The sequence below is a fragment of the Camellia sinensis genome, chromosome 2 (assembly GCF_055761805.1).
Source record: "Camellia sinensis isolate YWXY chromosome 2, ASM5576180v1, whole genome shotgun sequence".
NCBI classification, from domain to species: domain Eukaryota; kingdom Viridiplantae; phylum Streptophyta; class Magnoliopsida; order Ericales; family Theaceae; genus Camellia; species Camellia sinensis.
In genome coordinates this window covers 60527678-60550968 of record NC_138962.1, presented here as the reverse complement: position 1 = coordinate 60550968, position 23291 = coordinate 60527678, and the positions used below count along the sequence as shown (strand labels likewise).

Below are 23291 nucleotides of genomic sequence, written 5' to 3'. Positions count from 1 at the left end.
AGGTTATTGTTTTAGCTTTGGTTCTGCTATTTTCTAATGGTGTTCTAAGAAGCAAGAAATCACAGCTCAATCCACAACATAAGCATAATATGTAGCTGCTGCTGCTGCTGTGAATCAGGCTCTCTGGATTGGGAAATTGATGGCAGACCTGCATATGGAGCAAAAGGAAAGCACACAGATACTTGTAGACAACCAAGCTGCAATTTCAATTGCAAATAATCCAGTGTTCTATGGCAAAACAAAAACACTTCAAGCTGAAACTCTATTTCCTAAGAGAGGTACAAAGAGAAGGAGAAATATAGCTGATCTTCTACAAAACAGAAAATCAAAATGCTAACATCCTGACCAAGACACTTTCCAAAGCTAGGTATGAGTTCTTGAGGCAAAGACTTGGAGTCTGCAGCTCCAAGGAGAAGTGTTGAATGATGCCCCAGGAGCTGCTGATGTTTGAGATGTGTTGAGGTTTAATACAACACATGCTGAATTGAAGTTGTAAAAGTCTGTTAGGCTTGACCTATTCTTCTGCTGCTTTTCTGGAAGTTTCTGTTATGTAACTGCAGTAGATTTGGCTGCATTCTTTATGCTTTTTCTAGTTTGATAAGTTGTATAAATAAGTGCTTTGATGATCAATAAATAAATCCAATTAAGAAGTCTCAAAATTAAGTTTTTTTTTGCTAGCTTTTTGTGATATCCCTATTCCGTAAAATGTTAATTGGTCCTTAATATGAGCATGATTATGTGTTTAATATGATTTTGTGTGCCATTATGTGAATATGTGGTTTTGAATTTCTATCTGTTCACCGTAGGAATATCTGTTCGATTATCTGCTTTGGGAAGTAAATTGAAGGCCTTATTAGCCACAAAACCCGAAATTGATTGCGCCATTGTGATTGGCATAATTTTAGAGCCTACGGTGAAATTTGATTGAAAATTGATTCGGATCAGATTAATTGGATTAATTTAATGAATTAGTGCTCATTTATTTTATAATAAAATAATGTAATTGAGAGAGAGCCTTTAAAGGGCCATTTTACACCCTCACTTTGCTCATTTTGAGCTTATCATCCGAAATTATGCTCTAGGGAGAGAAGGGAGCCGAAATTAGTGAGAAAAGGAGCTCAAGGAAGAGTTTTGGCTAGGGAACTTGGTAGCTTTGAAGCTATACTCAAGAATTTGTTGTTGATTGGAAAAATTGAGCCTCTAGGTAAGCATTTGATCTTGAATTCATAAGTTTAAATTTGTGATTTTGTAAGTTCAAGGTTTGTTTGTGATCAAGAGCACAAATTGAGTTGATCATGTTGAATTGAAGGTCAATGTATGCATGCATGTGTGTAATTGCTTTGAATTTGCATGTTTGAGCTTGATATACATGATTTATGTAGAGTTTTGGTTAAAGCTCGTGTTATGATCACCATTTGTATCATCTAAGTTGAGGATGAGAGTAATACATCACATGCATGTACAATTTAAGAGGATAGGAGCTTTGAATACATGAATGTGTTATGATGAAAATGAGTTTGGTGTAATTTGAGCCATGCATGTGATTATTCTGTGAAATTGAGCTCCATTATGTTGTAATTTAGTGTTTGTACCACGTTAGTACAAGTATATTTGAAGTTTGAGCTATTGTATACATGAAATGTTGATTGGAAGGTTGAATTGAGCTCAAAGAACAATTCTGGGTTTTCCAAAATTTTGATGTCTGCTCGAGCGGGGAAACCGTCGCTCGAGCGTGAATTTCGTGCTCCCTGTACTTTTGCAGACTTGGATGTCCGCTCGAGCGGGTAAGTTCACGCTCGAGCGTGGAGCTATGTACGCAGACCTTCAGCTCGAGCGCCAGACTTCACGCTCGAGCATAATTTTGATGCATCCAGCACTTTTTTCAAACATGGTGTCCGCTCGAGCGGGGTAATTTCACACTCGAGCGGGGAGCCATGTAGAGAGGCCTTCCGCTCGAGCGCCAAAGTGCACAATCGAGCATAAATTCGATGTATCCAGAACTTTTGCAGGCCTCAAGGGTTCGCTCGAGCGGGGAAGTCCACGCTCGAGCGGGGACCCTATTTTCTGAAAATTTGAAAAGACATTCTGTGTTTCGCTTTCTGTTCTCTTTCACTTTTAAGTACTCTTAGGCATGCATTGAGCATTGTAATTGAGTTAAAAAGATAAGAATGAAGCCTAAAGAGGAATATGTGAATTTAGAACGGATCGAATTGTTTGTGACCCTTTTGTGTTCATGAAATGTGTAGGGTCGAGCTCTAGGGCAAACCAACCAACCGATCACTGTGAGTAATATCGATATTTGAAGCTTGCCATTTGTCCAATTGCTTATTTCCTTATAAGCCGTATAAGTTTGCTAGTTTGAATTACGGACAAATGTCTGATATGAATAAATGAATGGGCTAGAGGCTAGTTTGATATAAATGAATGGGCCAGAGGCCGGCTTGACATAAATGAATGGACCAGAGGTCGGTTTGACATACATGAATGGGCCAGAGGCCAGTTTGACATGAATGAATGGGCCAGAGGCCAGTTTGACATGAATAAATGGGGTTTGACATGAATGAATAGGCCAGAGGCCAGTTTGACATGAATGAAAGTTGGATGGGCCAAAGGCTAGTTTGACATGAAAATCTGAATGGGCCAAAGGCCCGTTTGACAAATAGAAGATAAATGGGCCAAAGGCCAGTATATTTGGAAGCACAGTCACTCGACTTAAATTGTGTTTAGATATATGTTAAATAGAAATGTGAATTTGGGCCCAAGGTCGTCTGAAGCATGTTGTTCTACGTACCGTTTGTATAACTTCCTTATTTGATATTATTTTCTGGGCTATTGCTCACGCTCATTCATGTGTTTGTAGGTGAGTCAAGAGAAGTCCAAATCCAGCCCCAGTGAAGTATGTGTGGAACAACAAAGGTTTTGCAGAGTCAGCCCTTGCGTCTCACGCACGAGACTCGTCTTCGCCTTCTTGCCATTTTGTTTTATGTTGTCATGATTGGTGAAGTCTTTGAACATATCTATATATGGTTTTCATGGGTTGACTTAGTTTTGGATGATCCTATCTGTACAGAACTCTATGGTACTGTATTTCTTATGTGAGTTATTAATGTACATATGTATGGTTTATTTTGATGTGCCATGTAAGCACGGCTCTATGGACAAAGTTTTAAATTTTGCTTCCGTTTGGCCCCTTTACTCTGATGAGTTATGTCTGATTTGGTTTGAGGCCGTAGGTAATCTCAGGATTACTGGCCGATTATGTCCTTAACCCATAGGGGTGGGTTCGGGTCATGACAGAGTGGTATTATAGCACGAGTTAATAACTCACACATTTGTCCAAAAAGAGCAATAAGCATTTGGAAAAGATCTAGGATGCATTCATGTGATAAGTCTGAACTTAAAAGCATCAAGAATATGCTTAAGTGTTTTGATGTGGACAATTATGTGCTGTAAGTTATGATTTACTTGCATTGCAAATTATTTGACTACATATGCTCTTTAGTTTATGCATATTGTGAATTTTTTGTATAAAGAATAATGTAAGTTTAATCAGATGGTGAGGACAAGAGGTGATGAGATAGAAGAGTCCTCTACTGCTAGAATAGATAGAATGGAAAGATTGATTTAGGAAATGGCAGAAGCTTTGAGGCAGCAACAGGAGTGGCAACAGCAGTGGCAACAACCACATCCGCCACCTCCACCTCCGGCACCACCCGTGCCAGATAATCAGAATGATGATCGAATAATAGCACTCACCAAAGAGTTCAAGAAAATGAAACCACCACAGTTCCACGGGGGATTAGATCCGTTGAAAGCCAAAGCATGGGTCCTCGGCATTGAGAAACTGTTTGAAGTGTTCCCCTGTTCAGAGACACAAAAAGTGCTTCTAGCCACTTTTATGCTAGAAGACGAGGCAAGAAGATGGTGGATGTTAATGCGAGAAAATCATAAAGATGTTGATTGGGTGAAATTTTTGGAGATTTTCTATGACAAGTACTTTCCGCAGTGTGTTTGGGACAGGAAAGTAGCAGAGTTCATGGAACTTAAGCAAGACAGTATGACTGTAGCTGAGTATGAGGCCAAATTCACTGAATTGGCCAGGTTTGCACCACATGTAATTGATACTGACTATAAGAAGGCGAGACACTTTGAAGGTGGGCTCCGAAGTGACATTTTAGAAAGCGTGAATGTCTTGAAGCTGGAGACTTATATTGGGATGCTAGACAGGGCCATCATATTAGAGGCTAACATAGCTAGACAGGCTAAGCCACCAACAGAATGGAAAGGCAATAAAAGACAAGGCTTCTTTTCGAAGAAGAAATTTTTGAAAAAGCAAAACACAGGCTCTTCAAGTACTTCAAATTCTTCCCTAGACGCATCTCCCATGTGCAATATTTGTAGCAAAAGGCACCGTGGGGTTTGTTACCGTGTGTCAGGGGCCTGTTTCAAGTATGGTAAACAAGGGCACATGGCCCGAGATTGTAATCAGAATAGTGGGAAGCTAGCTGCTAGCTCAACTGCATCAATCCCGAAGCTGAGAAATACTTTGAAGTCTGCTACCACCAGGGATATCGTGAGACAGGGGAGAGTTTTTGTGCTTGTTCCGGGCGATACGCGAAATGCCAACGCAGTTGTCTCAGGTACTATTTCTATATGTAATCAGGATGCTTTTGTGTTAATTGACTCCAGATCCACATACTCTTTTGTAACATATACATTTGCATCTAGACTGAATAGACCCTTAGAATTACTGCCATATCTGCTATGTGTGTCTGTTTCATCTGGGGAATCTGTATTGTGTGAATCTATATACCGGTTTTGTGATATGCGTGTTGAGGATGCTATCCTATATGTGGATTTGTTGCCCTTAAATTTTAGACATTTTGATGTAATTCTGGGCATGGATTGGTTAACCAAATATTGTGCCACCATTGATTGTGTGAAAAAACGGGTTGTGTTTAAACTACCAGAACAAAAGGAGATTACGTTTGTGGGTAATGGGGTAGTGCCTCCACCTTATTTGATATCTGCAATGGAAGTATGTAAACTGATCAGGAAAGGGTGCCAGGGTTATTTGTGCTATGTGTTGTCTAAACAATCTGTGAATGTTGAATTGAATGATATTCCTATTGTTAGAGAATTTCCAGATGTGTTTCCAAAGGAATTGCCATGGGAATTGGTGGATAGGGAGATAGAGTTTACCATTGAAACTGTGCCAGACACCCAACCTATTTCTAAAACTCCCTACAGAATGGCTACTGCTGAAATGAAAGAATTGAAAGAACAGTTGCAAGACCTGCTTAACAAAGGGTTTATCCGACCTAGCACTTCGCTATGGGATGTACCAGTGTTGTTTGTGAAAAAGAAGAATGGAACCCTACGCCTGTGTATTGATTATCGGGAATTGAACAAGGTAACAATAAAGAACAAATATCCCCTACCCCGTATTGATGACTTATTTGACCAATTGCAGGGATCACAGGTGTTTTCTAAAATTGATTTGAGATCTGGGCATCATCAGTTGAAAGTTAAGGCAGAGGATGTTGAGAAAACCGCATTCAGAACGAGGTATGGACATTTTGAGTTTCTCGTTATGCCATTTGGAGTGACTAATGCTCCGACAGCATTTATGGACTTAATGAACTGAATTTTTAAAACCTACCTTGACAAATTCGTTGTGGTTTTTATCGATGACATTTTGATATATTCTAAAGATAGACTTGAACATGAACATCATTTGAGAACTGTCCTACAAATACTTTGGGAAAGGAAATTATTTGCTAAGCTAAAGAAATGTGAGTTTTGGTTGGATGAAGTTGTTTTCTTAGGGCACGTGATCAACAAGGAAGGAATCTCAGTGAACCCACAGAAAATAGCGGCAATTGTGAATTGGCCTACACCGACAAATGTGACAAAAGTTCGCAGTTTCATGGGCTTAGCTGGTTATTACAGAAGGTTTGTTAAAAACTTTTCGAAATTAGTTGTGCCTCTTACTCAATTGACACGAAAAGATCAACCGTTTGAATGGAATGACGAAAGAGAACCTGCCTTTCATGAACTGAAAACAAGATTGACCACTGCACCAATTTTGACACTACCTTCAGGTACGGAGAATTTTGGAAATTTCAGTGATGTGTCTTATAAAGGTTTGGGTTGTGTGTTAATGCAGAACGGAAAGGTTATTGCTTACACCTCCCGACAGTTGAGGCCACATGAGAAGAATTATCCAACACATGACCTAGAATTGGCCGCAGTTGTTTTTGCTTTGAAAATCTGGCGGCATTATCTGTATGGAGCCAAGTGTGAAGTCTACACAGATCACAAAAGTTTGAAATACTTTTTCACACAGAAAGAGTTTAATATGCGGCAGAGGAGATGACTGGAATTGATAAAGGATTATGATTTAGAGATTCAGTATCACCCTGGGAAAGCTAACACAGTTGCTGATGCCTTGAGCAGAAAATCAACGGGGAGTATGGCTTGTTTGCTTACTGAACAGAAAGAGATCTTGCAAGATTTTGAGAAGTCTGAAATTGAAGTGGTAATGTGTGAACAGAGCGGATTGATAGCCGCTATAACAGCCGAGCCGGCAATCATCGACGAAGTCAAGCAGAAATAGAAAGAGGATGAATTCCTCAAGAAAGTGATTGATGAATTTGAGACAAGTCCGAAAGCAGAGTTTGGCATTGAGAATGAAGTGTTGAGATTTCGGAACAGAATGTGTGTCCCAGATATTCCGGAACTAAAGAAGAGGGTTCTAGATGAAGCCCACAGATCCGTATTTGCTATGCATCCGGGTAATAATAAAATGTATCGGGATTTGAAACAAACCTATTGGTGGCCTAAAATGAAGAAAGAGATTGCAGAATATGTGTCTAAATGTCTTCAATGCCAGCAAGTCAATGCTGAATATCAGAAACCAGGCGGTCTACTTCAACCTCTCCCTATTCCTGAATGGAAGTGGGAGCATGTGACTATGGATTTTGTTGTTGGCCTACCTCAGACTTCTAGAGGTATGGATTCTATTTGGGTTGTAGTTGATAGACTGACTAAATCTGTACATTTTCTGCCTGTCAAAACTACATTTAGTGCTTATAGATTGGCCACTATATATGTTGATGAGATTGTCCGTTTACATGGAGTCCCGGTATCTATTGTGTCGGATAGAGATCCGAAATTTGTATCTAGATTGTGGAAGAGTTTACAGGAAGCTATGGGAACAGAACTAAGGCTCAATACTGCATTCCATCCACAGACAGATGGACAGTCAGAACGAACGATACAAACTTTGGAAGATATGCTTCGGATGTGTGCTTTGGATTTTCAGGGGAGTTGGGAAGACTATTTGCCACTTACAGAATTTGCTTATAATAACAGCTTCCACTCCAGCATCGGTATGGCACCATACGAGGCTTTGTATGGTAGAAGGTGTAGATCACCGATTTGTTGGACAGAGGTCGGGAATAGAGCTTTACTTGGGCCAGAAATTGTGCAAGACACTTCTGAGAAAATCAAGATTATTCGGCAAAGGCTCAAAACAGCTCAAGACCGACAAAAGAACTATGCAGATGTTCGGAGGAGACCTCTCGAGTATGAGGTTGGTGACCATGTGTTCATTCGTGTGTCCCTAATGAAAGGCCAAGTCAGGTTTGGAAAGAAGGGCAAGTTATCGCCCCGTTACATTGGGCCGTTTCAGATTCTAGAAAGACTTGGTCCAGTTGCCTATAGAATTGCTTTGCCACCGGGATTTGAGCAAATCCATAACATGTTTCATGTGTCGATGTTGAGGGGTTACCTCCGAGACCCGTTTCATGTGATTGATTATCACCGGGTAGCTATTGATGAAAATATGGAATACGCCGAATGACTGGAACGAATTGTTGATCGACAAGTGAAACAATTGAGAAGCAAGTCCATCCCAATGGTGAAAGTGGAATGGAAGGAACACTATGGGACGGATGCTACATGGGAAAAAGAGGAGAAAATGCGACTACGCTATCCACATTTGTTTCCCGACGAAGGTAAATTAAGTTTGGAGGACCAAACTTCCTAAAGGGGGGAAGACTGTGATATCCGTGTTTCGTAAAATGTTAATTGGTCCTTAATATGAGCATGATTATGTGTTTAATATGATTTTGTGTGCCATTATGTGAAAATATGTGGTTTTGAATTTCTATCTGTTCACCGTAGGAATATCTGTTTGATTATCTGCTTTGAGAATTAAATTGAAGGCCTTATCAGCCACAAAACCCGAAATTGATTGCGCAATTGTGATTGGCATAATTTTTAGAGCCTACGGTGAAATTTGATTGAAAATTGATTCGGATCAGATTAATTGGATTAATGTAATGAATTAGTGCTCATTTATTTTATAATAAAATAATGTAATTGAGAGGGAGCCTTTAAAGGGCCATTTTACACCCTCACTTTGCTCATTTTGAGCTTATCATCCGAAATTATGCTCTAGGGAGAGAAGGGAGCCGAAATTAGTGAGAAAAGGAGCTCAAGGAAGAGTTTTGGCTAGGGAACTTGGTAGCTTTGAAGCTATACTCAAGAATTTGTTGTTGATTGGAAAAATTGAGCCTCTAGGTAAGCATTTGATCTTGAATTCATAAGTTTAAATTTGTGATTTTGTAAGTTCAAGGTTTGTTTGTGATCAAGAGCGCAAATTGAGTTGATCATGTTGAATTGAAGGTCAATGTATGCATGCATGTGTGTAATTGCTTTGAATTTGCATGTTTGAGCTTGATATACATGATTTATGTAGAGTTTTGGTTAAAGCTCATGTTATGATCACCATTTGTATCATCTAAGTTGATGACGAGAGTAATACATCACATGCATATACAATTTAAGAGGATAGGAGCTTTGAATACATGAATGTGTTATGATGAAAATGAGTTTGGTGTAATTTGAGCCATGCATGTGATTATTTTGTGAGATTGAGCTCCATTATGTTGTAATTTAGTGTTTGTACCATGTTAGTACAAGTATATTTGAAGTTTGAGCTATCGTATGCATGAAGTGTTGATTGGAAGGTCGAATTGAGCTCAAAGAACAATTCTGGGTTTTCCAGAATTTTAATGTTCGCTCGAGCGGGGAAACCGCCGCTCGAGCGTGAATTTCGTGCTCCCAGTACTTTTGCAGACTTGGATGTCCGCTCGAGCGGGTAAGTTCACGCTCAAGCGTGGAGCTATGTATGCAGACCTTCAGCTCGAGCGCCAGACTTCACGCTCGAGTGTAATTTTGATGCATCTAGCACTTTTTTTCAGACATGGTGTCTGCTTGAGCGGGGTAATTTCACGCTCGAGCGGGGAGCCATGTCGAGAGGCTTTCCGCTCGAGCGCCAAAGTGCACGATCGAGCGTAAATTCGATGTATCCAGAACCTTTGCAGGCCTCAAGGGTCCGCTCGAGCGGGAAAGTCCACGCTCGAGCGGGGACCCTGTTTTCTAAAAATTTGAAAAAACATTCTGTGTTTCACTTTCTGTTCTCTTTCACTTTTAAGTACTCTTAGGCATGCATTGAGCATTGTAATTGAGTTAAAAAGATAAGAATGAAGCCTAAAGAGGAATATGTGAATTTAGAACGGATTGAATTGTTTATGACCCTTTTGTGTTCATGAAATGTGTAGGGTCGAGGTCCAGGGCAAACCAACTAGCCGATCACTATGAGTAATATCGATATTTGAAGCTTGTCATTTGTCCAATTGCTTATTTTCTTAGAAGCCTTATAAGTTTGCTAGTTTGAATTACGGACAAATGTCTGATATGAATAAATGAATGGGCCAGAGGCCAGTTTGATATAAATGAATGGGCTAGAGGCCAGTTTGACATAAATGAATGGGCCAGAGGCTGGTTTGATATAAATGAATGGGCCAGAGGCTGGTTTGATATAAATGAATGGGCCAGAGGCTAGTTTGACATAAATGAATGGGCCAGAGGCCGGTTTGATATAAATGAATGGGCCAGAGGCCAGTTTGACATAAATGAATGGGCCAGAGGCCGGTTTGATATAAATGAATGGGCCAGAGGCCGGTTTGACATAAATGAATGGGCCAGAGGCCGGTCTGATATAAATGAATGGACTAGAGGCCAGTTTGACATGAATGAATGGGCCAGAGGCCAGTTTGACATGAATGAAAGTTGGATGGGCCAGAGGCCAGTTTGACATGAAAATCTGAATGGGCCAAAGGCCCGTTTGACAAATTGAAGATAAATGGGCCAAATGCTAGTATGTTTGGAACCACAGTCACTCGACTTAAATTGTGTTTAGATATATGTTAAATAGAAATGTGAATTTGGGCCCAAGGCCATCTGAAGCATGTTGTTCTATGTACCGTTTGTATAACTTCCTTATTTGATATTATTCACTGGGCTATCGCTCACGCTCATTCATGTGTTTGTAGGTGAGCCAAGAGAAGTCCAAACCCAGCCCCAGTGAAGTATGTGGGGAACAACAAAGGTTTTGCAGAGTCAGCCCTTGCGTCTCACGCACGAAACTCGTCTTCGCCTTCTTGCCATTTTGTTTTATGTTGTCATGATTGGCGAAGTCTTTGAACATATCTGTATATGGTTTTCATGGGTTGACTTAGTTTTGGATGATCCTATCTGTACAGAACTCTATGGTTCTGCACTTCTGATGTGAGTTATTAATGTACATATGTATGGTTTATTTTGATGTGCCATGTAAGCACGGCTCTATGGACAAAGTTTTAAATTTTGCTTCCGTTTGGCCCCTTTACTCTGATGAGTTATGTCTGATTTGGTTTGAGGCCGTAGGTAATCTCAGGATTACTGGCCGGTTATGTCCTTAACCCATTGGGGAGGTTCAGGTCATGACACTTTTGCACTTTATTTATGTCAAAAAAAAACCTACATCCTTTATACCACAAAAAAAAAGAGGGAGAGGAAGAGAGAGAGAGAGAGAGAGAGAGAGAGAGAGAGAGAGAGAGTAAGGCAGGTATTAACCAAGTTTTAAAGGTGTTATATAATCAATGGTGGAGCCAAGGTTTTAACTCACAAGGGGCACCACTAAATTAAAATCTTAACAAAATTCACAATCCGATTTAACTTTTTTTCTTTTTTTGGGTGAATAATCCAATCCAATCCAATTTAACTTAACTTTTATTTGATAGCAACTAAAAATTAGTGTGATGCAAAATTTATATTTAGATATAAGCTCAAGTTAACCAATTAAATTATATAAAAATACACACACAAAAAGAGATATAGAGAGGGATACAGAAAGAAATAAAAAAAATGGTGAATAAATAATATATAGGGACTACTATATATCATTTTTTCTTTCACCGCTTTGAATCATTGAATCACATGACAATATGTTATTAGGTGTTATTAATTACGCAAGAATTATTTAGAAACAAATGAACTAATTATGAATATTCTTAGTGATAGAAATCAGTGATACGTAACATCTCTCCAATATACAATATATAAGAAATTTTTAATATAATTAAACATTTAAAGTAAAAAATTAAACATATATATTTTTTTTAAAAGTAAAAAAAAAAAATAGTGATATAAAAATTTCATAACATTACATGAAAGGTTTAAATTAAAATAATTATTTTTACAAGAGACAAAAGCATAATTTTCCAAAAGTTGAGGGGGCACGTGACCCTAGGTCTCACATGCCTGCACCCCTGTATATAATCAAGTAAAATACAACACAATTTCAAATAATCATCTCCTTCAAGATGCGTTTAATTTCTCAATGGACAAGTAATAGGTCTACCAAACATTCTTAACCAATTAATTCATCAAATCAGTTGGTTAGTCTCAAAGCACTTAAACTGTGTGGTACATTTCTCGTTCTCTATGTTTATTTTTGAAAAACACAATATTAAACTTGTATGGCAAGCTATTTTTTGAAAAACACGATATTAAACTTGTATGGCAAACTATTTTCAAAAAAAAAAATAATAATAATAATGAAAACACACCGTTACAAATTTTTTGAAATTGTTTTAACACATAAAAATGATATGAAAATGTTAGATGTTTTCTAACTATTTGTTATATTTGTTTCTAAAAACATGAAAAACGAAACTGATATATAGAAGAGATAACCTGAACCATGCTCCGAGAGCTCAGCAATCAAATCTAACACACAATCAAAGTTATTCCATGAGAAAACATCATCGCATCACATAAAATGGAACCATGTCTTTTAAATCCTTTATCATGACGAACAAATTATGTATGAGTTCTAATCATTGGAGAAACATGTAAATTGACAAAAAAAATTCTCAACTTCGGATCAGATTTCTGGAGAAAAAGCATAGCAGAGACCTTAATGGTCTTATTTAAACAAATAGGTAGTATCTAAAGTTCGGGTGATGCTATGGTACATTTAGATGTACCATACATTTAGTTATGAACTTATATGATTTTATGTCATAATCAATACCATATTAGTCATAACCATTACCATATTAACTCATAACTTAGTTATATCCAGTTATTTATTTATACATATTATCTCATAACCAGGTCATAACTAAATTATTTAAATAATTTAAATCTTAAACAGACAACCGGTGTAGCCGGTTACAAGGGAAACAAAATTGAATCAGTCGTGTTTGGCCCTCTTGTTGGCTCTTCTCCTTCCTCTTCTCTTCCCTCTTCTCTTCCGCCATAGCCGAAGCTTCTGAGGACCACCAGCCTCGTCTGCGATCCGAGCTTCAGCCATGTCGACATCTTCTTCGCAAGCTCTCACTCTCTGGACGTCTCCACCATGGGTTTGTGAGCAAAGACCTAGTCATCGTCTTTTCCCTTTCCTTCCAGTCGAATCGAATTTTTTCGAGAACTCTTTTCCGTAGTTCAGGTTTGTTGCTAACTCTAATCTTCATCTAAATGTGCCATTGGTGCTCTGATTTCAAAACCCTAACCCTTATTGAATATTTGTTATTAATTTTTTTTATCAGTCAAAATTAATATCTATAGCCACCCAAGATAGTTGTGCCATTGGGGCTTTGATTTCAAAACCGTAACCGTAAAGAATGAATATCTGATATTTGTTATCATTGAAAATTAACATCGGTTCTCAATCATATTCACATTCCTTTAATTGCTTTCACTTTGCTCTGGCATTGTATATCCACAATTTTTTTTCTTATTTTTGTACCCAAAGCAAAAAATCTAAAGGAGGTTTTTATTTTTATTTTGGCGTTGTAAATTTTTATACATAAAAAAAAAATCTTTGCTTGTAAGTTACAAAATTACTTTGTTAAGTTTTTATTAATATATATATATATATATATATTAAAGTTTGGCATATCCAATTTTTTATTAGATACATGTAAAGTAAAAAATCTAGACAAATAAAACAAACACTTATTTTAACTGAGTAATGTGTAAAAGAAAATTTATAGTAAAATAATATAAGCCAATTGGTGTGAATATCATAAACGGGTAACGTTTGCCAAGGGATTCCTTGCTCAGATTCATATCATAAACGGGTAACCTTTGCCTGTTTGTTAGATGATTCAGTCAGATATGATTTTAACTGGACTTTTGGAACACATGCATGTAACACACAGAGGCCTCTTTCTGCCTTCACCATTTTTTGAAAGAACAAGGGATAAAGAAAAAAAACCAAAGCCTCTTCATGGGACAGAGACACTTCAGGAGGGAAGGCAATTAATATGTCAAGAAGGGACTGGAATGGTTTCCACACATCTTTTCGAGTCCAAAATTATTTTTCGTTACTTATTAACTGCCCTGCCTTATTAAACAAAGTTGTGTTAACTAATATATAGTCCCATGGTCTACTTGTGAGAATATCTAATTCCCAAAAAGCAAAGAGGGCTGAAGATTTGCATTTACAGATGGAAATTTATGGTGAGAATTGCAACCATTTTTTGGTTCCTTTTATTTATAGTTTATTTTCTGTCTCCAGGTAGAACATGATATATGATAGTGTTTAGGCTCAGACCCTGCTTGATGTAATTATCGCAAGGATTGGTAGGACCCGTTCAAGTATATTTTATTGTTTGTTAACCTTCCTTTATTGGAGCCATTCCACTTTCTATAATGTGGAGATCTCAGGTTCAATGCATGGATGCTAATTTTATACACAGACTAGATTTCTTCTTGATTGATGCAGTCCAGTATTATTTGAAGTGGGATTCTTCTACTTCAGGCTAATGGAAACATCCATTTTGTTTCACTGGAATGTTATATGGTTTTGCATGAGACACAACCTTAATCATGTGGTGCATAATTGTTTTGTTAAAAAAAGGAAAAAAAGAAAAAGAAAAATAACATGTCTTGCAAAATGTGATGTAGGCAACACATATTTTTGTAGTTGATAAGGGTTACCCTCTCTTAAGCATTGAGTGAGCCTTAATGCAAAGAAAGTATCAAGCTGATTTTCTGATTGTTACAATTGGTGATGGATATTAAATGTTGTCTCTTTCCTATGCAATCAATACACGTTTAGGTATCACACAGTTGTCTGATCTACTTGTCAATGACTGTTTTCTATAGTTCGGAATCAAAACATACGAACCAGTTATGTTCTATCAGCCAGTGTGATGTAAATTCTCTTTTGAGTGAGGTAATATAATAGGTCATATTAACATTTTTGCTTCAATATCTCAAGTATTACTTAACATGCCTAGATGTGCATATGATTTTATCCAACATATAACATGATTTATGTTGGAAGTGGAATAGCCTGGGTCTTGGAGAAGTTGCAAGACTGAAACAAATTTTGTTGTTCTTTGAATTGTATCTTCTGAATCTGAACCCCATTCTGGAACATGCTTATGTCTGTCTCATTATATTTCTTCTATTATTTGCTTCCTTTTTTCCTATGATGTCTCATTATGTAGCAACATTTGATATAACTTGTTCTTTTCTTGTTAGTTCAACACGTAATTCAATGTAACAAACTTTTGACATCAGTATTTGCACGACAAGATAGGCATATCACTTTTTTCTCCCAAAACCATAATTTCTTCATATTCATGCACATTGTTAATGGCCCTCCCTCTTTAAAAGTTGTGGGTTTTTAGATTTTTCAATGGAGAAGAAAGAGTTTGGAGATAGGTGGAGGAAATGGATCAGGGACTTTCTTTCTTCTTCGAATCTTTCAGTAGTAGTTAATGGAAGTGGGGATTTGTTTAGAGCCACTAGGGGCTTAGACAAGGGGTTACCATATCCCTATTTATTTTTACATTAGTGGTTGATGTTTTGAACTGATTGGTTGATAGGGAAAAGGTGGGTTTGGTGGATGGCTTTTTGATATGTAGGGATAATGTTTCCATGTTCCACTTTTAGTTTTCAGATGATAACATTATCTTTTGGTGAGGAAGTTAAAATTGTTTATTTGCCTTCCTTGTTAAGAGTGTTTGAGTTGGTTACGGGACTTAAGGAGAATTTGGATAAAAGTACCATTGTGAGGATTAATTTCCGTAAAGAAAGTTTATAGGGATTGGTTTGCTGGTATGGTTGTCTCATTGAGTCTTTACCCCTGAAGTATTTAAGGCTTCCTTTGGGGGTATCCTAGGTCTAGTGTTTTTCTGGGCTCTAGTGATGGATAAGATTGGCAAGAGACAATATGGTTGGGTTGGGAATAAAGAAGCATAAACTTGCATTTGAATGCATTTTAAAGTGGAACACCAAAATGAAGATCATTATGCAGTTTTCAAAAAGTATCCAAGTACCAGAATTAGTGTTAGCCACTATTGCGCTGGCACCAACATTCAGCATATTTGAAATTCCATGAGGGTTTTTTTCCTCTTTTATAATATCTCATCGATAATGCAATGATACAAAACTTCAAATTTTTCTTTCTTATTTTAGTGCATGTAGTGTTAACGTATGATGTATAAGAGACTTCCTACTATTAACAAGTGTATGGTATGTTTGTTGACGTGACAACATGCATCAGAAAATGGTTTCAATGCGTGCAAAATGATCACTTTTTTTTTTTTTTTTTTTTTTCCTGAAATGTTAGAAAATTATGAAGAAAGGAAAATCATTGGTACGGTGTTTCCACTACGAAGTCTGTAGTTTTTTTTACTTTTGTTCTTTTATTTTTATTTTTTGTGTGTGGTAAATATCATATAAGAGATTGATGACTGAGAACTTGTGTACACATTATATCTCCTTCTCTAAAGGGTAATTTCCACTAGCCTTTCTTGAGGGTCAGTCAGCTACTGTAAATAGTTTCTTTTACATTCATCTTTCAGCAATACAATCAGTTATTGGGACAATTTATTTTTATTTCTGTCTTCTGCAGATTTCAAGGGCATCTTTAATGCCTGAATCAACCCACATTACTAAGCCAGCTGCCTCGTGGCTTGATGACTTTCTTGTATGGATGTCACCCGAGGCTTTTGGTTGCTGTCGGAAATTTGTAGATGGCAGTTATTGTCCCCCTGATGACCAGGTTGGTGATATACCATGCTTTTCATGTGGATAATTAGTGGGAATGATTGCTGTCTAGATCAATGTCTGGAAATGCTCATTGTTTTTTCTTTTCTTAGTCGAAGTCCTTCGTTGTTAATTAAAGTTTTTATTAATATGCCCTCTCTCTCTCTGTCTGCCTCAAGTATCATCCGTATTAATGTATGGTCCAATAGTTTATGGTGTCTTGCAATTTTGAAAGGGGGAAAAAAAGAAAAGAAAAAAACAAGCTACAATTCTGAATGATTTTTGAGATGTTAATGTGTTGTATTTCTTAAAGAACCAGCTGGTATGGCGTTCATTTTGATATTGTGAGTCCTTGATTTGATGGTTTTGAATGTTTTCAAATGTAAAATGACCTTTGTTTGTCATTACTCGAGTATGATGCATCATCCGATAACTGACTTGGCCATTTTTCTTTCTTTAGCCTCCTTGTTGTTCACCTGATGGAGATTCTTGCGACTTGGATGGCGTTTGCAAGGATTGTACAACTGTAAGATCCCACTGCTTTATGTATTTGAAAACACATCCCAGTGTCCTTCTGTTAGTACTTTGTACTTTGCAGGGCTAAATGTACTTATGGGTGGGCTATCTTGCAATTAATTTACAACTTACAACTTATGAAATGCAAAAGGGGTTATCTAAAACTAACATTATGCAATTGTTCCAGTGCTTCCTTCACTCGGATCTGGATGATGGTCGTTCATCTATAGCTCAGTTCAAGGAGAAGCTACCATGGTTCCTCAATGCACTGCCCTCTGCTGACTGTGCAAAGGGTGGCCATGGGGCTTACACAAGCAGTGTGGATCTGAATGGTCTGTTCTGCTGCTTACACATATATATCTTGTCGTAACGTAATCAATCCAAAGAAATGTACTATGATGTAGTGCTTAAATATATCAGAACTTCCCTTTGGCTTGTATCATCAAATGAATTATTAACAGCTTTTACCCTGTTGTCAGGTTACGAGAGTGGTGTTATATGAGCCTCTGAGTTTCGTACTTACCACGCACCACTAAGGAAACAGGTACAGAAGGATCTTTTTAGTGGATTGATACTTCTGCTAATTTGCTTAACTTCACTCAGAGAATATTCCTCCCGATCTGCTTGTCCTTTTCTACAGGATGATTTTGTTAATTCAACGCATGCTGCACGAGAGTTTAGCTCAAGGGTTTCTGATTCTTTGAAGGTTCACAAATTTAACTTACAGTTTTGTCCTGGAATATTCTTTTGCTGTTATAATTGCATATGAATATGGTTTGGGGTATTGGCTTTTAGTGAAAGGACTTATTTGACAAACGTATAAAGTTATGGGTGTTCTTTTCCTCTATGAGATATAGGCCATCTGTAATTATATGTCTACAGAACATAGAAAGTGACAAATCTACACTTGCCAAAGATGTTAATTTATTTGTTGGACTGTATTGGTTTTTCATATCGGAAGTGCTTCTCATTTCTTTCGTTTTTCTCTTCCCTTGTGTGCAGTCTATCCTTAGTATCAAAAGTATTCTGAGCAAATTATTTGAGACTTTCAATCAATACCTTGACTATGATTAATCTTTAACTGAGTTTCTGGAAATACATGTCAAACAAGATTCTAGACTAGGTGTTTGCTCATGTTATTTATTCAGTTGTGGTTAAAGCTTCATCAATTATACACTGCATAGAGACAATTTGTCTTATTCTCTTGCAAGTCAAGTTTTGATTGAGATCCATTCTTGAGACCAATTAATGTCATAACTCACGTAAGAAAATTTTTGAAGAATAATTCTGGCTCACTTATGATGCAACATTAATTGCATTTTCCTGGTCAATTAGTTATGCAAGTGGGCTAATATTCCAAAATGTAACAAAATAAGTTGTTTGTAGGAAATCCTAGTAACTTCTAATAAAATGTGTAATTTATGAACAATTTCTCTTGTTCATCTCTTGTTGCATTGGCAATTTCGCTGTCTAATAATTTGAGCTCTTCTTATCTTCTGAAACCAATGTTCCCTTCTTTCATTCTTGTTTGGAGTTATGTGCAATGCAAGTACTTTATTTTTGTTTTTATGCTTGAAGGCTCACAATGGTGATGAATTCTTTCCATTTTTATTCAATATATTCACAGAAGTTATTTGGAAGTATACCCTTGCACCATGCATTTGGTTGACCCTTTCATGGCCTGATCATTTAGATAATTCTTTATTGCATTTCCATTCATGGCCTAGTCGGTTAGATATTCTTTATGGTATTATTGACACATTCAATTTAAGTGGTAGTGCCAAGGAGAAGAGTAAATAAACAATCAACCCTCAAGATTATAGTAATTGGTTTTTCAAATGACTTGGGGCTGAGTCTGTATGCATGAGGCAATTTCTGTGTCTAAACAATATTTCTTTTTCTGGTGTGTAGCTTATGCTCACTTTATTGAAGCTCAGTGAGGCCCCTTCCAAACCTTTATCCCCCCAAAAAATTGTCTTTGCTTTGAGTCTACTCCATTGAACTCTTATCAATAGTTTTTTCTTCTTTTTTACTTGGGATATGGAATCTGACATAGGCAGACAGTATGTTCAGGCCTTTTACATCTTATTCCAAGCCTATGCTCTTGTCATGAAGTTGTGTCTTTAACGCATTGACTGTACTTATCTGATGCAGATCGAGATCTTTCCATTTTCAGTGTTCTATATTTTCTTTGAACAATATCTGGATATATGGGATAATGGGAGACAGCTGTGATCAACATTGCTCTAGCACTTGGTTGGTATTCAAACTCTACACTACAGTGATGTCTATTTGCAGAGCCCTTTCACTCCATGTGACAAAGATTGGAGTTTCCAATTATGTGATGTTATTGTCCTGGTGGTTGCTAGTAATTCTATTAAATTCTTTCATTTTACTGCTATCTCTGCTTGAATTGTTGTTTCATGATGCTTTCAAGTTGTTCTGTATGATATGATCAAGTCATCTTTGTGGTGGTTAGAAGCCTCCATTAGTAAAGGCAGTATTTATTTCTTTTGTGAAACATAATTGAAAATTTTGTTCGTTTGTACGCAAGTCTTAGGACTTCAGAATGTGTAACTAGTATTCTGATTGAAGGTGCTATTTTTTGCCAGGATTTTCTTTTCATTAATCTAATTCCAGATGTTAGAGATACACATGTATTTTATTACCTTCTAATTGTGACTAACATCATTTAACAATATATTATGTATTTGTATCGTTTCATGCCACTGGATGCATTATTTTGAGCAATTATTGACTATCTAATTTCTTGATTTGACAGGTGCTGCATTTCTTGTTTGCCTAGTTATCACCTCCAGGTTTTGCTTTCTCTTCTAGCCTTTAGTTCAGTTTTGAGCCATATTTCTGCCTTCATGAGAGACAAAAAAATCCCTCTTGGATGGTTAATATTTTCTTTGTTGAATTTAATAATCTTTACTTTTATTATTTTTCCTTGCCTATTAAATGCAATTTATGGAGTTCAGCTATCATTGTTCTTGTCTTGGCCATGATTGTTGTGGATCTTTTGGTAAATCTTCTTCCTTGACAAAACATATATTGTGCTTCTTCTAAAACATTTATAACATTCTTGTTATGTATTTAGTTCATATTAATTGTTCATCGTTTAGTATGACTTATATATTGGCTACACAATTTGTCCAAAGAAAAAAAGTGAAACCAAAATTTTCTTGATTAAAACTCTACAGGGTGTGATGGCAATTCTGGATATCCAACTGTATGCTGTTTTTGTGGTGAGCCTCATAATGTCAATAGGGATTGCTGTTGAGTTTTGTGTGCACATATCACTTGCCTTCTCTGTCAGTATTCAAATGCACTTTTTATTTTGTTTCAAGGATTTGTAGCAGTGATTACTTCTTGTCTTATTGAAGGAGGCAGTAGCTGTTGTTTGGCGTAGAGCCAATTCAACAGGACTTGCTAGGAAAACCAATCAGTGTGTTTGATTTGAGTTTTTTGAATTAAGTTTTTTGAAAATTGAGTTTTTTGGTTTTCGTATTTTTTTGTTTTTAGTGAATATTTTTAAAATTTTAAACATTTTTTTTTACTTTTTTAGATGCACCTTACTTAGATGTATCTAAAAAATAAAAATTTGTGAAAAAATATTTTTAACAATTAATAAATACATAAAAATACAAAAAATGTATTGAATTCTTGTATTTTTTCTGTATTTTTGGTATTTAGTGAATTTTTAAAAGGTTTTTTTCAATTCTTTTTTACTTTTTAGGTATATTTATGTTAGGTATGTCTAAAAATTAAAAAATTGCTCAAAATATTAAAAAAATTTAGTAAAAACAAAAAAACATGGAAAATAAGAAAGTAGAATTTTCTGAAAAGTGTTTTTGAAAAATGATAACCAAACAAGGTGAATTGTTCTGTTGACAAAATTTCTGCTCTTAACACAGGTAAGCCATGGAGATAGGAGCCAACGAGCAAAGGAGGCTCTGCGTACGATGGGATCTTCTGTCTTAAGGTTTATTACCATTAATTACCTTGATATGTGAGAGACGTTCTGTAAGCATGTTGGAATTTCTGAGCAAGACTCAGCTAAAAGTGATAATATGAAAGTCAGATGCAAGTATATCTGACAGAAATGCAGAATGCAGAAGTTAGACTGACAAAACGCATAAATATGTGTTGTGTTATTTGCAGAATGCAGAAGTTAGACTGATAAAATGCATACATTTGGAACCTTTCTCTAACTTCTATCGTGGTGTGCTTGTGTATGGTGGATGGGCTTGGAGTTGATTTATCACGACATTGTTATTTGACTACTGCTTTTTCTTCATTTTTCTTTACTGTTTTGTGTTTTGCAGTGGAATTACACTCACAAAGCTAGTCGGAGTCATTGTCCTTTATTTCGCAAAATCAGAGATTTTTGTGGTATAATGATCCATCCCTCTGACTTTCAATTTTGTTTGCTTGTCAGTTTAGAGATTTTTGTGGTAGAATGATCCATCCCTCTGACTAATGTGATAGAAGATTTTCCTTAAATAAAAGTACATGATTACATGGGGCTTCAAGTGGCATTTTCCACCACATATGTGCCCTGTCATGTAAATGACCATTCTGTAATGCAAAATATTGGACTACTAACCATATATAGGTTTGTGTTTGTGGATTGCAGGTGGTATTGAGTATGTTTGGTCCACCATCGAGAAGTGTACCCATTGAAAGAGAGCAAGAACTTGAGACTTCCACTTTGTCACGCTTGACTGATTGACCAAATGCATTTGAAAGTTGGGTGGTTTTATGATGTAAAATTATGCAAGCAAGAAATGAAAACAAAATGACGGCAAGATGGAAAACAAACAAATAAGGAGAAAGAGGGAAAGGAAGAAAGGACATGCATGTACAATGAGTTAAGAACATGTAATTGCTTTCTACCCAAATTAACAGTGCATATATTTTGGTCAATGCTTATGGTGTCAAAGTTTCTGTTATCTTCACATTTGTTGTCAGGATCCTACCATTTCTTTCCTTGTCATTATGCTATGCTGTGTCAATAGTTGACCCAAACATTAGTAGGTTGGTTTTGGGTTGGATCTATAATAATGTATTATTATGTCATGTGATACCATGTAGCTACCAAAGTGGCAATTCTGATGGACGTAGGTTTTTCAGAGCAAACTAGGAAAAAAAAAAAAACATTGGAGACCAAGTGGTGAAAAAAAAAAAAAAACATTTTATGGCCAAAGAGAAAATGATTAAACTTAACGGGTACAAAGTAAAATTTGTCCAACAAATAATTCTTACAAATTTTCATGATACTATTATGTTAAAGCAATTTCAACCAAACTTTCAAATTTAGAGATGTGGATGTTGGTGTTTTTATCCTCCAATTCTTTCACATCAAATGCATTATTCGTCCATACAAATGCATGCAATATAAGGCACAAAACATGCCTCTTTAACCGCCCCTTGTATATTGTTTTGTTGAGCTTTGAGCTTACATAAATCTACTATCCTCTTTTTTTTTTTCTTTTTTTTTTTTGATTTTTGATTTTTGATTTTTGATTTTTGATTTTTGATGGTGAGAGTATAACCTGTAATGAAAATAGGATAGTTGCCTCTTAATAAATCTTTACACCTGGCGAGACGAGAGATGAAATGACAATTCAATCCACTGGTGCATGTTAGGACTACTGTTGATAGTACTCTGAACTCTAAACAAAAACCATGAACTTCCCAAAACAAATGCTGTTCAACTAAATATCAAAATGGAACATGACAAGAATTGCATCACGACATCCTTCAATATCCATAAAATCTGAAAATATTTCACAGAAAAATTACTTAAATGTGTATGTACATCAGCGCACTAGCACAGAGAGAGAGAGAGAGTGGGCATGTAACTGCCTGGTAAAGAAAAAGCCTTTGTCCACCAAGTTCACCTCTTACCATGGAAGTGTGTACTTTCTTATTCACACAGCCCAAAATGGAATTGAAAGTGCCAACACATCTTGTCTTTTATGAGACACTAATCCAAATCGATAACTTTTACATGACCAACAGAATCTTTGACTAAATTTCAAAATAGGTGTACTGACTACGTGCTAGGGTTCCCTAAAAGTCGCTCCACAGCAGCATGAACATTTCTTGAGGTGGCACGTAGTCCCTAATATTCTCTTGGGTATCAAAGAAACCCATTTCTTGAAGCTGTGACAGTTGAGTAGCATAAAGCTCTTCTGGAGGCACTATGAAAAACAAAGACATATTTGCTTTCAGCAAAGGGCTAAAAGGCAAGCTTATCAGAAAAACTTTACATAGAAATGCGATGAAGTTCTTAACATCAGGTGTATTTGGAAGATTTAAGCCACCAGCTCCGAGTCCACACCAAACACATTCATCAACAA

General features: G+C 36.6%; 1 protein-coding gene and 1 long non-coding RNA gene across 3 annotated transcripts; both read left to right on the top strand.

Annotated features, from left to right (window-relative positions):
* The first annotated feature begins 12595 nt into the window (after window positions 1–12595).
* LOC145819570 (uncharacterized) lies at window positions 12596–18152 on the top strand. Its single transcript, XM_082913533.1, has 7 exons — window positions 12596–12847; window positions 14512–14581; window positions 16271–16420; window positions 16865–16930; window positions 17108–17252; window positions 17400–17464; window positions 17561–18152. The coding sequence occupies exons 3-6, from the start codon at window positions 16289–16291 to the stop codon at window positions 17420–17422; spliced, it is 366 nt and encodes a 121-aa protein (XP_082769659.1). The 5' UTR covers window positions 12596–12847; window positions 14512–14581; window positions 16271–16288; the 3' UTR covers window positions 17423–17464; window positions 17561–18152.
* A 2557-nt stretch (window positions 18153–20709) lies between these two features.
* Window positions 20710–21984, top strand: LOC145819569 (uncharacterized). Of its 2 annotated transcripts, XR_014360320.1 has the most exons (3): window positions 20710–20908; window positions 21252–21318; window positions 21563–21984. It is a non-coding gene; the product is annotated as an uncharacterized LOC145819569 (long non-coding RNA). The 2 variants fall into 2 exon arrangements; XR_014360319.1 differs by lacking the exon at window positions 20710–20908 and having other exon boundaries at window positions 20917–21318.
* The last annotated feature ends 1307 nt before the right edge of the window (window positions 21985–23291 follow it).

Excerpts from the sequence above, each read along its gene's own strand:
- LOC145819570 (XM_082913533.1), top strand. The coding sequence starts at position 16,289 with ATGCCTGAATCAACCCACATTACTAAGCCAGCTGCCTCGTGGCTTGAT. Across the intron at positions 16,931-17,107 it reads TTTGCAAGGATTGTACAACT|TGCTTCCTTCACTCGGATCT; the intron begins GTAAGATCCCAC and ends CAATTGTTCCAG. Across the intron at positions 17,253-17,399 it reads AAGCAGTGTGGATCTGAATG|GTTACGAGAGTGGTGTTATA; the intron begins GTCTGTTCTGCT and ends CCCTGTTGTCAG.